The sequence below is a fragment of the Danio rerio genome, chromosome 3 (genome assembly GCF_049306965.1).
Source record: "Danio rerio strain Tuebingen ecotype United States chromosome 3, GRCz12tu, whole genome shotgun sequence".
NCBI lineage: Eukaryota > Metazoa > Chordata > Actinopteri > Cypriniformes > Danionidae > Danio > Danio rerio.
This window is the reverse complement of record NC_133178.1, coordinates 17,961,190-17,978,970: the sequence shown is the minus strand read 5'-3', so window position 1 is coordinate 17,978,970 and position 17,781 is coordinate 17,961,190. Positions and strand designations below refer to the sequence as shown.

Sequence of the window (17,781 nt, the reverse complement as noted above, 5' to 3'; positions counted from 1 at the left end):
CTATAGACACAACAGCCAATTTCATTTTGTTTTTTTTTTTAAAAAGGGGAGGAACTAATATATATCCCGCCCTGTCTTGATGTCTCAGTTGATATTATGTCAAACATAAATAAAATAAAAAATTAGAATAAAATGCACATTTCAAAGCACTTCAGGGAACCTTTAAAATGCTATCTAATAAGCGATATGACTGTACATAATCTCTTAAGCGTCCTTCTTGTTTGAACTTGGCTAAAAGATGTTGTAAACAACAAAAAGCTTTAAGTTTATTTGGCCAATAACCCATATGTCTTATCAAACTTTGTGTCTAATTATTTTTACTTATGTGCTGGAAGTAAATTGGTCATGCGCGTCATAAAATAAACCCCTTCATGGTGATACACACTCTTCCCTCAAATCAGGGTCTTGATGAAAAGTTTATTTTGTTTATTGCATACTATTGTGAATCAATAATCGATTTACCCTTTTATTTCATTCAGACCAGGGTAACCCAATGGCAACTCCAGCATACGTGAGGGAGCTGCAGCAGACCTCCCAGCCTCAGGGGGGCAGTGTCACTCCTACATCAGGACAGGCCTCTACTGTGACGGCGGGTCCTCAGCAATTCCTGGCTGAACTTCAGACTACAGGAGCCACGCCCTCAGCAGCCCCGCCAACTGGTCGGACCACACCTCCCACCTCACAAGCACAGAAGAGCCAGGCGATTGCACAGGCTCCACCCACACAAGCCCCGCCCACTCAAACTCAGTACGTCACGGCTGAGATTCAGAGCTCACCTACACAGTCCAGCAATGCTCAGAATACACCGCAGTACATTGTTGTCACAGTTACAGGTAAGAACTAATCAACCCCTTGAAGAATGGCTATGATGAATGAGAACAAAATACACTCAAAATGATGCTTGCTGTTTGTTCAAACTATTTATTAAAATGAGCTAAAACATCACAATTCTTTAGTTTCTTCCACAACAGATCTATTATGTTCAATTCACTTAACTCTAGGGATGTAGCGATTTACCTGACTCACGATTCGATACGATTTACAATGCTAATCTCACGATTTTTTCACTAAATTATTTGAAACAAATTTAAGGTGAAGAGCCCTTTAATCTTTGTAGCTCTCGTCAGAGCAAGTGGAGCTGCAAATCTTCCGGTCCACAAAGTTTGGCTTATTAATAGGTTTTTTTTGCATATAGATTTTTTTTTTCAAATATGATGCACGGTTTAGGTGCATCATATTCGTTCTTCTGTTAGTGTAAGTAAACGTCTTTTTGCAGTATTTGCACAGAGTTTGTCTGCCACACTTTCCCAGTGTCATTTTACTCTGCCGCCCCACCTCTTGGTGGCAGCGATGCTTATGTGCAGGTAAAGCGAGATTGTGGCTGTAAACACAGCGCCCCTTCTGTTCAAAACATGTATTGTGATTCATTTAACATTTAAACCGGTTTGAATTGGCACACATTTAAATCAATTTTCAACCGACTCTCAGTGAATCGTTACATACCTACTTAAATCTGTAAAACTTTTAACTTAATTCCTTCATGTTGCCCCAACACTGATCAATTCTGTGGAACCCATCATTTTTTTTTACAGTGTACATAGATATATGTGTATGGAAACAAAAGCCTTTGATCATTTTCTTGCATGGATATTTTTACATCCTTTTGGTAATAGATCTTTGATGTGATACGATGCTAATCGAACTGTATGAAGGTAACATATACTTTTTATATTTTTGGATTGGGCAAGTGATTTTATGCTTTGATTCGCTTATGAAAAATTTGTCCTTACAGTAGCTACACTTTAGATATACAGTATATAGATATACATTTATGGAGGTTTGGTTTGATCAGTTTGGTCTTCCAGTGTTTTATCATCACACACATACTTAAACTGATACAGAAAAATCTATATACGACAATATATAGATGTACCTGTGTTTACTAACTGTTTATTCAGTTAAACATAAGTTTTGCAGGTCTATATATGCTCGAAACAGCGATTTTTGATCACCTTGATCTGACTAAAGTCATAACTGAACTAAACAGAAATGGAATTAAGACATGGAGTATGCATAAGTGGCATTATTGAAGTAAACACCGCAATCAAACTATTACCGTCATGTAGGACTTTTCGCCATATTTTCCGATAAGATCCAGACACACGCGACTGTCTGTCTGTCTGTCTGTCTGTCTGTCTGTCTGTCTGTCTGTCTGTCTGTCTGTCTGTCTGTCTGTCTGTCTGTCTGTCTGTCTGCCTGTCTGTCTGTCTGTCTGTCTATCTATCTATCTATCTATCTCTCTATCTCTCTCTGTCTGTTTCTCTGTCTCTCGCGTGAACTGCAAAGGTTGTTTTTTTTTTTTTTTTTTTTTAATCGGCGTGCGTTATTAAACCCAATAACACTCTCACCAGTCCTTACTCCTTATTTGCAGCTAAAACCCCAGTTTGTTACGGGGGTATGAATGAAATGTTCATGAGTGAAAGTGAAAATGCTGAACTGCAGTTAAAGTCACCCAAAATTACAGGAAACTCTGACATGAAAGCAAAACACCTTAATTATATTATTGTCTATTAAGGCAAATAACTAGATTACACATACACTACGGGCAATTTAGCTTACCAATTCACCTGTACCCTTGTCTTTGGACTCATGGAGAAAACCGGAGCACCCGGAGGAAACCCACGTAAACGCATATGTATGTATATATATATATATATATATATATATATATATATATAGCAGTAACATAACCTTTGTCATAAATGGCAGATATCAAACGTTCAGGTTTCCTGAATGTTGCTACTGTTATTACAGTATCAATCATAACAATTTTGGAAGTCATGTTCTTCACAACTGAAACCTGACACTGTGCATGTGTCCATTTAAGGACTGGAATATTATATGGAAACTTTACACACTGTATGGAGCCATAGGGACCAGAATATCGTAAGACACGTAATAGTAGTGAAATGTAATTTTTGCCACTAAAGGCCTACGTTGAACACCATAGCAACCATATAGCCAAGCCTTAGCAACATAATAAACCCACAACTTACCCTTAAGCCTTACCACAAAGCAAAAATCTGAAAAATGCAAAATGTGCATATATATTTATCATTTTTGAAATATATAAATGGTTTATTTGACTATTTCTAAATGCATTCATTCATTTTGTTATGCATATCATCCATGCGTCAGTGAAAGTGTGGCACAAGCAGCTGCAAGGTCATGAATTTAGTTTCCAGAGAAAGCAAAACCATATGAAATTTATACCGTTTATAGAGAATTTAGATAAAAGTTTGAACCAAATGTTTAAATGTAAAAGCATTTTGTTTTTTAAAGAATGTGCCCTCTTAAGCTTTACTCAAAATAACTCCCCCCAAAATATCAGAAGCACAAATCAACTTTTGTCCATCAAGAAGCTGTTATAAATCACAATAAGGAAGAATTTCTTGCTGACTATAAGAGTTTTGTCTTTTCTTGTGTTCCTCTAGAGGGTTCTCTACACTCTAGTGACTCTGTGTCAGATTCCAGTCCTCCTGCTGCTGTGGTCCAGACTGGAGTTCCCACACAGGTGGTGCAGCAAGTACAGTCAGCCCAACAGGTAAAACTAACCCTAAACCACAACCCTGCGCACACCTGAACACCCACAACTCTGAAGTGCCATACAAAAGTGTTAAATGAACAAATAATTCTAATAGAAGTCTTCAAAAGTCCTAAGTAAATTAATTGGTCAAAAGTAACAGATTTGCCTTTACATTTGTTCTGTTTGGATCCAGTGTAAATAGATACTGACAAAAATATATAAAACTCTCTGAATTTATTTGACTTTTCAAAATGTGATGTTCCCAAAAACACTCAAATAGTAATAAAACTATTCAATAACTCTAAAGCTATTTGTTTTTACTTCAGCTTTCAGTTTCTTGCATGGTGTTTTTACTGCAATATGGTGTAATTAAATAAAATTTGGTTCGATCAGACAACATGCTGCTGAGGCTTAGAAAACTAGGAGAGAATTATTTCTAAACACCTGGGCTTTAATGAGTTCACAGATGGGGGAATTCAGCACTACTTGTGGTTTGAGTTATCTAGAACAGCAGTTCTTAGAAAAGCAGTCCTAAAACAAATGAAGCTAAACCATAGAAGGATCTTTTTTTGCCATAAGAAAAAACACAAACACACTACCGTTCATGAGCATTTATGGTCACCACATAGGAAACCAATGCTACCAATTTAAAAAAAAATAATTTGTTAATGTTTTACCAATTTTAAAGGCATAATTCACCCAAACTGAAAATTCTCTCATCATTTACTCACTGTTCATTTGTCACAAAATTGTTTTTTTATCACTTTATTTTTCTGCTGAGCCTAAAAGAAGAAATTCTGAAGAAAGCTGGAAGCTGGTATAGGCTATCCACAGGGTTTTAAAAAGTCTTAAATCTCAAAGGCAAAATTTTAGGCCTTAAAAAGTCTACTGAAATATTGTGTTGTAGGTCTTAAATCTTTTTTTAACAGGTCTTACTTTGTTCATGTATATCTACCCAATCTGGCCATTAACACCCATACAATCACCAACAATCCCAATCTCAATAAAACATTAATTTTTTATTTAAAAATAGCATTTGATTACTTTCATTACAGTAACATTTGTTTAAATGTTTTTCATTTATTTACTGCTTAGTATACAGACCTGACCTTTATGTTTTATTATTAAATTATTATTATTGTATTATTGAATGTATAATTCTAATCGTTTTTTGATAGGGCAATTGAAAATCTTTTCCAACTGGGATGTAAAAAAAATCCTTAGCATTTTGCTCTGTATAAGTGTAAAATGTCACTCATAATGCTGTTGAAATGTCTTAAAAACTTGGTGAAACCTGCAGAAACCCTGTGGTAAACATTGACTTCAATATTATTTGTTTTTCCCATTATGAAAGTCAATGTATACCAGATTCCAACTTTCTTTAGTTTAGAATATCTTCTTTTAGGTTCAGCTGTAAATTTTCAGTTTTGTGTGAACTATGCCTTTAACACCACTCAGTAGATTTAAAGCACAACTGTAATTCCCCAAAGATTCTAGTAAATCTTTTTTAGAAGGTTCACAGACTGTATATCAACAGGAAAGCAACTAAGGGTATGTGTAAAAATAGAAGACCTGTGTTTTTTAGACCTGAAAATGCAACTTTTGAAAAAAATAAAAATTCACAGTGCAAGTTTTAGAAAACAATACTGTTTTTGGCCGCATTTAAACTACAAATGTGATTTTGTTAAAGCAATTAATTGTTCAGTTTATAAGCCCACACTTAATTGTGCACAGTCTAGGCTTGGGGTAATAACCATTTTCAAGGTATACCGCAGTTTGGAAAAGTCAAGGTTTTAAAACCGCCAACAGTTTCTGTTATACTGTTCCTACCGTATATGCAAGATTTAAAAAAAACAATATATCTTTAGATGCTATTTTAAATAGTAAAGAAATCTGTGTTTTTGAAACTAATCAGAATCAGAAAAAGCTTTATTGCTAGGGATGTTCACACATACAAGGTATTTGTTTTCGTGACAGAGCTTCTACAGTGCAAATGAATTACAGAGACAGGACAAAAAACAGATAGTAAATATATTTTAAAAATAGAAGTAAATAGTGAATGCAAGTATACAAACTGACAAGTGTATGTGCAGGCATATTACTAAACACAAAATTATATGTGCAGCTGTTAGTTAAAGCTGTTAATGAAAACAGCAGAAGTCAATGACTGATTAGAACTATTTCACCTGACATGTTTACTGCTCCAATATGTTTTAAATGTTTCTTAAATTAAAATATATAGCGTTTAAAGGTGAAAAAAGTTTTGGAACCTTGGATATTTTTATCCAAGGTTATCATATCGTCAGAATCATATACCGGCCCATGCCTAGCACAGACACTGTCCTGGCATGAATAATACAGCATTTTCAGTCGTTTTTATGTACTATTTTGACAATGTTAGCAGCTGAATGCGAAACATTTCAGAAATGAAAAGTAAAAACTTTTAGGCTTTAAATAAATCATTGTTGAATAAATATATCCTAAATGTCAAAGTGTACATATGAAGACTTAGGATGCAAAAACCTCTAAATGCCATTTGCCATTTATTTTCTAAAATGAGCATTTATCTCAACCTACACACGAGTCAGAGAAAAATGCTATTTAAGAAGAAAATATCAAACATTGTCATTTAGAGTTTTTTTTTTTAATCTAAACTCTTCATATCTATAATGATCCATCGCAGGAAACTATGTGATATGCAGTTTTATAGTTTATCATTTGCATAGTAAAGTAACATAAATATAGTGCCAGACTCCAAGAGCTGGTTTGCTGTTTTTACATGTTTACCAAAGCTTACCATGTTTATTTTGTTCAATATGATTTTAGATTAAGATGCATGCAATTTATGAAAAGTAACAATATGATATTTATAGTATTACAAAATAATTATATTTCAAATAATCTACATAACTTTCTATTCGGTAAACAATCCACCAAAATATTAAACATGTTAATAATAAATGTACAATCCGGAGATTACAATGATTTCTGAAGGATCGTGTGACACTGAGGACCTGCTAAATTCACCCTAGCTGTCACTGGAAAATAATACATTATAATATATAAGAGAAAATAACAGATGGATACTAAATTAAAGTGAGTAGTATTCAGGGTAACGTGATCTGAAAATCACTGTCCCAGAAAAGATGGCTTTTTGAGGCCACTGATATGAGTCTTTATTTCATTTCAAATACAAGTGCTATTCATTTCTTCAGGGGTCAGATTTTTTCATTATGAATTTTTATTGTCTGAAAGCGTGTAACTTCATTCAGTGGAAATACATTCACACAAACAAAGAGCTGTGAACTGTGACCCGGTTTCAATAAAATAGACAGTGGCTTGTCATTCTCACAATAGCTTGTTCAACAAGCTAATGTATTTCATTTTTCGACAGAGGTCAGTAGTTCAAGCCACATCTCAGACAACAAAAACAGAGCCGGGCACGCAGCTGAATGTCACCAGCCTACAGTCCGTGCACCTGACACAGGAGGTGAGCTCTAACACTCATGTAGATGTGCTATTGTGTCACTTGAGACTGGCTTTGCAGTTCATTAGATGCCTATGATGTCCACTGTCTCTCTCTATCTCTCTCTTTCTGTGAAATGCATGATGACATTTCATATTTAATTTTGTAATGTTCACACCCATCTACCTTTTAATGTATTGCATTGAAGGGGTCATGACATGGATTTCTGATAATGAAATAATAAAATATATTCTTTGAGGTTAATTTTTACTGTTTTTGCTAAATGCAGAGATGTTTTTAACTCATTCTAAACCTTCGTAGCTTTTTTAAAATTGTAAAAAAAAAAAAGTGTAAATGCATACAATGCAGTATTTGTTTTTAAAGAAACATTTTTTTGTTTATTTTTTTGGAAATATTCTAATTTTACAAGCTCTGTAGATTTAAATACCAGTTTTTAGAGTTAGTTACATTTTTTGAAACTATTCAGATGATTTTTGGGTCTGGTTGGAGCACATTTAGCTTAGCTTAGCATAAATCATTTAATCAGATTAGACCATTAGCATCTACAGTTGCTAAAAAAAAATCTAATATTTTTGATCCCTACTGTAGTAACATTATTTTGTGGGCCGATATGAACTATGCTCTCATTCTGGCGTAATGATATTATGCAGCACCTGAAAGTAGTCCTCAGCTAACTAAGTAAAAGATTATTAAATATGAAAATGATCAAAACCCTGACATTTATAGAGTGAGTTGGTTATCGACAAGGGAGCTTTAATGAGAGTATTTCCAAAATAGGGGAGTGTTCCTTTAAATCATCAGCTTCATGATGAGGCACTGAGTCTGTTTCAGCTCACTGGATTTGTTTTCTGTTGTTGCAAGTTAAAGATTGTTTAGCATGGAACATACAGCACTCATCTTTGCCATTTGCCAGTCAGCTGTCCAGTCACAAGGGAAATACCTCACAGATCAACTGTCACAACGTTCTTGTTGCAAGTTGTACAGTGACATCTACAACCAAAAAACATAAAAGAGGTGGAGGATTTAAAATGGCTCTACACTAAGAACATTTTGGACAGAAACAAGTGCACTGAAATCAGTTTTTAATATATGAAAATTAGTCACTAGATTACTGCACAGCACATCACTTTCCAAACATTCCACAACCTGACAAACTCTGTCTCTATGCTAATCTTGCACAAAAACCACCACAATGACACTTCATTTCAACATCTTTCTTTCTGTCTGATGCAAAACATGCTGGGAAATAGAAATCTGCTTCTCAGTATTCAGAATAATGCACTTATTGTACATTTCATGTTCATTTTTGTCCTATTATTTTCAGTGAACTTTCATCGTTTGAGTGCAATGAACTCATTTCATTTAATTATCACTGTTCAGATTAGCTGTGCCCGCGTGACGTCAAAAATCTCAAAATATCCAAGTGACCCATTTTCGAATGTTTTAAATAAATGCTTTGTTTATAATAAGGAAGACACATCAGTTGCCACCTCCTTCATTTCTCATGTCATGACCCATTTAAAGGCACAGTATGTAAATTTCTCCACTGTAGATGCTACATATGCACAACAAACAAAGATGTAGTTTGATGATATTGTGACTTAGTGTGGAATCATAGGAGTTATGGTCTTAATCACATCTATGAGCTAAAGAATGCAAATCTTTTATCACGGTAGTAGTTTTGCACGGCGTTTATGCAAATTCAAACCACCTGCTGCGCCCTGCATTTTTGACGGAGCGCTTTGTGTGCATGCAGCTCAAAAAAGTCAACTCTGTGCAGCAAAAACACCCAAATGTCATGTGCGCCTGCTCCAGCACCAAGATTGTTGATACAGTGGTTGCCTAGCAACATAAAAAGTGCAGTCGAATACTACAGTACATAGTAAATTCAGCAAAAAAAAGCAGTGTAGTGCACCTCTTGTTTTCAGAACTAAAAAGTGTGACACAATAAGACATGAGCACGACAAGGGACCAAAGCAGTAGAAGTTTTGTTATGCCACAGTCCACTGCTTTTGATCAAATGAAAAAGCAGTGTTGCTCTTCTGTGCAGTCCATTAAAACACAAAACATATTAAAGAGCCTTTGCTGTTTTTCTGTTTTCTATAAAAGCAAATCAGAAATCGAGTGTGTGAGACGTCATTAGCACACAAGGAAACGCTCTGTTACTAGTTAAAATGGCTAATTTCTCTGGATTTGAACGCTCTTCAGAACATTTGAGATACTGTAAGCACACAAGTCAGCAAAATATAACATTGTTGTAATGGTATTTATAATCTTTTAATAAAACAAACTTACATATTGTGCCTTTAAAGCAACAGTTTATTCCAAAAAAGTGTCTTAACCAGTCTTAAGACAGTTGTCTAACCCTCTGTTGGTTGATTTCAGAGCACTTTTTTCAGAGAGGGAGAAAGTAAATTGAGGAGACAGAGACAGATAGAGGACTGGTTGGAGCATAGGCCAGCAGTAGTACTACTAGAGAAGCACACTAACCCATTTGGAGAGAGTTTATCTTACGCTTCTGTTGATGGAGGTTTGATGGACTTCTCACCTGTACCTGTGGCCTATTCACCCGTCAGCTTCTCGCTTCCGCTGGTGGCAGTGGGCTGGGAGACAGACGGGGTCTCCTACACCTCTGCTCCTGTGCCAGATGTGCAGTCTTTCCTCTATGAGATGTCTTCTGCCCATAGAGTAGGTGACTTTAGTTAAACACAGTGTGTAGGTGAAGCTGTGCCCAGTCAGTGAGAGTCAGTTGATTGTGTTAGATTGTAGTGCAGTGATTTCCAACCTGGGGTTCATTTTCTCAGCAGATAATATTGCGTGCTTCATTACAAAAAAAATGATTTAATTAAATTAACTGCTACTAGTAGTGTAACGGATCACAAATCTCACTGTTCGGATCACACTACGGTTTTTGAGTCACGGATCGGACCATTTTTCGGATCAGCAAAAAAGAGAGGAGATGAATGTCATTTGCTTTCCATTTATACAAAGTATTACTTCAAAAACCATTGGTTTTTACAAACAGAACTTAGAACCTGTAATTTGAATAAAATAAAAAATCAAGAAAGAACCTATTCAGTGACATAATTTTGATGGTTGTTTGTCGCCACCCATTGGTTACACAATGTAATCGCTACAATGTTCACCAGCATCAAGTTCCATTTAACAGTGTTTATATCTGAACTATAAACTGTTCTCCCAGTGCTTCTGTGTTATTTAATTGTTTGTAACTAACTAAAAATGTGTAAAAACTGAATCTCCCTCGATCAAACGCAGATTTGAATGCAGCGCTTCGAAAGATTGATAAACAATGCAAATCATTATCATTTATGTCACGCGGGTTTGAATAGAGATCCCGATCTTTTAATGATTAATTGTGCAGCTTTAAGGCTCGTGCATTTCCCGTGGATGCTTTTTCCTTGCGTTTTCCTCCGACGTTAAACTCCACAAGACTAAATAAAGGGCGCTAATGTGATCGTGCACACCAACGCGCAAAACCCCAGGCGTAAAAGCTTAATTTTTAAAGAAACGCCTCATGCTCGTTTTTTTGTTATGACCTAAATTTTACAGTCTATAACCTTCTCCTCCAATCAGATTGCACATGCACAGAGCTGCTGAAGTTACAGTAAACAGCACTTAGAGGCGCTCAAGCACAAAATTGTCAATGCGAGTGCACATTGAAGAAGATACGTGGAGCTGCTTATTGCACTGGTGAACAATAATCATTTCCTCATCACTAGAGCTGAAACTGCTACTAGAACCATCCATGCTTGTTCGAGTCACCAGTAACTTTAACAACAAGTGTGTGAACTTCCCCTCTTCCTCTTCTTCTGTGTTATAAGTGGGGTATCAGAAGCTTAAAGTTGTGTAGCGTCATCTAACGTCAAGGAGTAATTTTACATACTCTTCTGCTTGACGCCAGTAAAAATCGCCTGGGTTTGAATCCGGTGTGTACGAGCCTTTTGACTGAATGCATTAATGCAGGCTAAACAGTGACAGAAAACACCTTTAATTTACTACCTAAGAAAGCAATTAGGTCCCACCACAACTTGTTTCATCATCATTATATTTTACAGGCAACCAAAAATGCTTTCACACACGTGATTTAAATGACGTGATAGGCAATCTTTCTGTAATTGTTATAAATGTTGGATTAACCTACAAGTAAAAAAAGAGTTATTAATCTGCGAATTACGTGGGTTCCGAACTGTGGGTTGTGATCCATACGGACCATGGATCAACCGTGACGCAATCTGCTATACATTATGGTTGAAAAGTTTGACGTCTATACATTTTTCACAAGTCTGTTTATGCTCAACTTGTGCTGATTTTTTATTTATTTTTTATTAAAAAATGCTGTTATAAACATTAAAAGCAGCAATAAAAATGTACACAAGTTAAATGGGTAACACTTTATTTTGATGGTCCATTTGAGTATTAGTAGACTGTTTGCTTAATATCTGTTGATATGCTCCTTCAACAGACATTTAACTGACTATAAGAAACTTTGCAAGTACATGTCAACTTACACTAACCCTAACACTAACCTAACAGTCTACTTCTAATCTAATGAGGATTAGTTGGAATGTAGATGCAGTGTAGCTTGTTTTCAACAAACGGACCATCAAAATAAAGTGTGACCAATAAATCTTCAATAAGTATCTTTAAATATTTGTATTTGGAAACCTTCAAAAAAAATTCTAAAAAAATGTTAAGCAGCACAAGCATTTTCAAGAATGACAATGATAAGACATGTTTTTGTAATGGACACAGAAAATTCTGCTTTTAAAATATATTACCATTTCAAATTTATTCTAACAATTTCTCGAGCTGCATTTGCTTAATAAAAATACAATAATAAACATCCATAAAACAAATACAGTTATGTATTTTATATTTAATAAATTGTAAATTTTATATTTAACATTAATATTAAATCAATTAAATCAAGTCTTGCTACCCCTTCCACCTTTAAATGTTAATGTATATAAAATAAATTTATTGTGTTTTGGTTTTAATACAAGTAAATAATTGTAACTTTTTTTTTTACATTTTAAATATATATATTTCTTGGTCCTAAAAAAGCAAAATAACTCTTCCCCATGTTTATCCAATCAAATGCAATTGTTTTCTGATAATTTTTTTAATAATACAGCAATACAAAAACAGTATGTTGGAACACAAGTGGAACACATTTCCATTTTAGTGAAGTTTATTCATAAACTAATTTCGAGAGGATCACGTGCTTATGATTTATCACGTCCAGTCTCGCATTTGCTAATCACTAATCTTCCAATCATATGAGCCCTAAGGCACCATAAATAGTCTAAGTTTCCAGTTCACTTTATCTTCGTTTGGAAGAAACCCCCCTCCTCCCCTATTCTCCTCCTTTACCTGTAATTGGGCGGCACGGCGGTCCAGTGGTTAGCACTGTGAACCACACAGCAAGAATACTGCCGGTCCTAGTTCGATAGGACCGGTGAGTGTTTCTGTGGGGAGTCTGTATGTCCTTCCCGTGTCCGCGTGGGTTTTCCCCGGGCTCTCCGGTTTCCTCCCACCATCCAAAGACATTCAACATACTTAACAATCAAGCTGGTCTAATTCCTTACGTTCCCTTAGCTACAGCGGCAGGGGAGTTCTGAGATCCACCGAGCTCGGGCTCCCTTCTTGCTCTGCCAACGGGAGGAAGCCCCGGGCTCGAGGAGCCCTTGAGCTCGGGGCTCTCTCCCGGGACAGCATGCCAAATAAGCTTTGTAAATCATCAGCTAAGTGTGAACTCTTGAAATGTGGATGATGTTTTTGGGTGGTACATAATACTAAAAGGTTGGGAAACACTGATTCAGTGCATTAAACATGGCTTCACACTTAAAAAAAAAAATTGAACTGCGAAAGTGTGATGATGTGTATTTTGCCACCACAGGTACAGCAGCAGCTCCAGCAGGTGCCTGTCCAGCATGTGTACACTAACCAGGTGCAGTATGTGGAAGGAGGAGAAGCAAACTACACCACCAGCACCATGTGAGTATTTACAAGAAGCATGTGCTGAATCAGCCATAGGGCTTTTCATGCTATACATGCCTGTAGTGAGATGCTATATATATATATATATATTTTTTTTTTTTTCCAGAGTAGACAGTTAACTCTCTGCTGAAACCTTTGCCAACCACTGGTTAAGGAAACTTGTTTTAAAAACAGGACTGATTACTGATATTTACGTTTACTCTTTAAGGAACACTCCACCTTTTTTGTAAAGGGCCTAATTTTACACGCCACTTTGACTTAAACAGTTGAGTTTTACTATTTTTAAATCCAATCAGCCGATCACTGGGTCTGGCAGAAGCGGTTTTAGCTTAGCTTAGCATAAATCATTGAACCAGATTAGACCATTAGCATCTCACTCAAAAAATGCAAAAACAAATGTTTTCCTGTTTAAAGCTTGACTCTTGTGTATATGCATCATGTAATTAGACCAAAGATATTACGCAGCACCTGAAAATAGTCCCCAGCTAGGTAACTAGGTAACAGTGCTGTGTAATATCATTGTGCGTGCTGCAGCAATTGTACAGCAGCAAAGTTCTTTTTAAAGCATCACTTAAGGAAAGCGCTGTGTTTGATTACAACCCAGAATCCTAATAAGCCTCTTTATTTGCTCATAGTCGTTCCAGCAGTTTCCCCTACACAGAGACCCCTCTGTACACCCAGAGCAGTGCGGGACAGTACTACGAGGCCACCCCTGCCTCTGGATCTGAAGCCGCATCCCCCGGCACGCCTCTCACCGTCTCTGTCACCTCAGGATCTCCAGGTGTGCCCATGTTTGTGGCAGGGACGGGGCAGATTGTGGCCAACCCCACCACAGCGGCAGGCAGTGGGGTCACTGCAGTAGTAGCAGCTGCGGGGACGGCAGCTAACGGCTCTGGAGAATCTGCCGGAGAGGCTAACGGTAGTGGCGGCAGCTATGTGATCCAAGGTGGCTACATGTTGGCCGGCACCGGGAGTGGTAGCAGTGGAAACGGTCACGGGTACCCGCACCCCACTCGCGCTTCTCCAGCCACCGTGAGTATAAATGAAGGCGAGGACAATAGCGTGCCGTCGGCAGACAAAAAGGTATGACGACAACAGGGGGCGGAGCTTAATCGTCACCCATCGCCACTCACTGACTGCCCCACTCTACCCGAACCAGTTTAAACGCATGGTGATGATCTCATTGCACATGTCAGAGAGCACAGTGATACTCAAAAATCGGAATTTAGATCAGTGCTTCGGAATATCTGTCCTCGCACCCCACCGCTCTGTATATTTTGCTAGTTTATTATTTACCACACACATTAGACTGAGAAAACCAGCTTGTTAAGGCCATGGCATACTTCAAACTATCTTATTTGTCTTCTTCGTGTTGATCTTTGACGGCAAAGAGTGGTATAGTATTTTTTAACACTCCAAATTACTCATAGAAAAGATGTGAAGTCACGAGGTGGGCTCTTTGTTGTGTGTGTGAACACTCTTGAGTTAAAGTTTCCAACCTCAAAAAGATAAAGTCTCTCTGTGAGTGATCGTACCAGCTCTGCTTCTCAACTGTGTATTCATGTGGATAGTGATCTTGTTTTGGATCTTGATCTTCTGGTTGACCCCCGTGGAATGAGAAATAAAATGCAGGAAAGAAATTGCATGTCAAAGAAGGCAGAGTACCAGAACACACCCACCAATTGGTCCAATGGTAGCTTAAAGGTGTTTAGAAGGCAAAACAAACCCCCTTAAAAGTTCACATTGGTGAGCTGTTTAAACTGCTGGAACAAACAAAAAAAAAAACTTCATTTCAGCTAGATTTTTCAATATGACTTCATTACAGTTCGTTTTTTGATTTCGGTTGAAGCATATCGGGGCCTTTAGAAGAGCTCCAGGGTCCTACACAGTGCTTGAGCACATGGAATCATCATAAATTTCACACACACAACACTTACTAGAGAAGTGTGACATAATATACCTACATGTAAAATAATATATAATATACACTCACCGGCCACTTTATTAGGTACACCTTACTAGTATTGGGTTAGACCCTCTTTTGCCTTCAGAACTGCCTTAATCCTTGGTGGCATAGATTCAAGAAGGTACTGGAAAAATTCCTTAGAGATTTTGGTCCATAATGACATGATAGCATCCCACAGTTGCTGCAGATTTGTTGGCTGCACATCCATGACGTGAATCTCCTTTCTACCACATCCCAAAGGTGCTCTATTCGATTTAGATCTGGAGTCCATTTGAGTACAGTGAACTTATTGTCATGGTAAAGAAGCCCGTCAGAGATGATTCACAGTTTATGACATGGTAATCTTACTGGATGTAGCCATCAGAAGATGGGTACACTGTGGTCATAAAGAGATGGACATGGTCAGCTACAATACTCAGGTAGGCTGTGGCGTTGAAACAATGTTCAGTTGGTACTAATGGGCCCAAAGTGTAACAAGAAAATATCCCCCACACTATTACACCACCACCAGCCTGAACCATTGATGAAAGGGAGGATGGATCCATTGCTTTTTATGTTGTTGATGCCAAATTCTGACCCAACCATGCGAATGTTGCAGCAGAAATTGAGACTCGTCAAACCAGGCAACATTTTTCCAATGTTCTGTTGTCCAATTTTGGTGAGCCTGTGTGAATTGTAGCCTCAGTTTCCTGTTCTTAGCTGACAGAAGGGGCACCCGGTGTGGTCTTCTGCTGCTGTAGCCCATCTGCCTTTAAGTTTGATGTGTTGTGTATTCAGAGACGCTCTTCTGCATACCTCGGTTGTACCGATTGGTTATTTGAGTTACTGTTGCCTTTCTATCAGCTCGAACCAGTCTGGCCATTCTCCTTTGACATCAACAAGGTATTTGCGCCCACAGAACTGCCACTCACTGGAAATTTTCTCTTTTCCAGACCCTTCTCTGTAAATCCTAGAGATGGTTGTGTGTGAAAATCCCAGTAGATCAATGTCCAGAAAAGGTACCAAAAACATTGTCTAAACAGTCCATGTGACTTCAGTGGTTCAACTGTAATCATACGATGCTTCAAGCACACTGTTGTGGGCAAAAAATGATGAATATTGGAAAAAGAGACAGTAGCACAACATGTAAGTGTCATATTTCCCACAGTAAATTCATTTACTCATTACTAAATTTATTCATTTGGTGTACAAAAGTGTTCTTGGAGCTTCGTATGATTACAGCTGAACCACTGAAGCCACACTGAAGTTTTTGACAATGTTTTGGTTCCCTTGCTGTCTATGGAGGCTCAGAGAGTCTAAAATATATTTATTTGTGCTGATGGATGAAGGTCCCAAGAGACTGGAAAGACATTAGACTACTAGAGTAATTAATAATTAATACATTTTCCTTTTCGCAATAACAAAACTTTTAAATTCACATATTAGACTCTAAAATGCTAAATTTGAATAAAACATATATGCTCCGTTTGAACTGGAATCATAACGGAATATCCTGCAGAGTGCCCATGACAGACCATTAACAGTCAATTTGGGACAAATGTAAAAAGTAAAAAGAATAAAACATTAAAAAATAAAAATTTAATTTCCTGAATAAAATAAAACAGAAAAAATGTGCAGAGCAGTGGGTTGCAAGGACTAGAATCGAGAACCACTAATCTGGAGATGCACCGATCGACTGGCCATAAATTGGATTTGGACTTTTTTTGCTCCAAACTTTGGACCACTTTTTATTCTGGACTTGCATACAAACAACAGTGCAAAGATTTTAAAGTACAACAAGTGTAAACGAAACGTTAATGGTTCCACATGGGGTCTAATCAATATTTCTGCGTCTGTTTGTTTTGTCTTTGGAGTGGATTATAGTTGTATTAAAAAAAAAAAACTCACTGAGAGAAGTAACAGTTTTTAAGGAAATACTGCTAGAAATACTAAATGAAAATAGTAAATGCTTCTTTGAGGGTGGGAGGAGTTTATTGAAATATATAAGGGGACTATTACAAGTTTTTTTTTTAAGATTATTGGCATATAATGCATAATAAACAGTGCATGTGTTTTGTTTACAGCACTAACCATGGGAATGCCATTATTACTACAGAAAGAGAGTGAATTAGCCTTTTCATTTATAACTTTAGATTTATATTTTGAAATTACACCATTGATATATCTAGTTTATGCTTAATTTAAAAAGTCTGTATTGGAATTTTTGCACAAAATCAGGCTTTTAAAAAATGAAGATTGGTGCATCATTATATAAATCATTTCAATTTAACAATAAAAGCCATTAGATTAACTTTTTTCTCCCAGCATGCTACTTCTAGGATGACACATGTCCAGTTGACATGAGTGACGCTTGCTAAGCCTTTCACTGTGCTGTCATGTTCATCGCAGAAACATTCAAATTCAGTCATAATCATATTCATGATACTCATGAGAGTCATATGACCTTGTGTTCATATATAAAACACCCTTCAAATTTTACCACACACACATTTATAAAAGTAATATACTTAATGATTGAGGCATTCCATCGATTGACCGTTTCATTGCATACTCACCTTGTATGCCACGGCTCGCAAAAACAGCTGTTGAGAGGCATACAGCGCTGTGAAAAAGTGTGTGCCCCCCCTGTCTGACTTTCTCTCTGATATAGATAAAAAGCAATGTGCCTACTTGCAAATAAATTGTTCTAAACTAATTTTCCACTGTTATTTAGCACAACAT

The 17,781-nt window shown here is 36.9% G+C and overlaps 1 protein-coding gene across 7 annotated transcripts in view; it reads left to right on the top strand.

Annotated features, from left to right (window-relative positions):
- The window catches only part of rfx1a (regulatory factor X, 1a (influences HLA class II expression)), a 63,576-nt gene that overhangs the window by 19,653 nt on the left and 26,142 nt on the right, over window positions 1–17,781 (top strand). For 3 of the 7 annotated variants that reach the window (XM_073934506.1, XM_005163851.6, NM_001089553.1), the window contains 5 exon segments: window positions 480–833; window positions 3,495–3,604; window positions 6,981–7,076; window positions 12,994–13,091; window positions 13,730–14,126. In XM_073934506.1, the coding sequence (XP_073790607.1) occupies window positions 494–833; window positions 3,495–3,604; window positions 6,981–7,076; window positions 12,994–13,091; window positions 13,730–14,126 (1,041 nt within the window). In that variant the 5' untranslated portion in view covers window positions 480–493. 7 annotated transcript variants of the gene reach the window in all.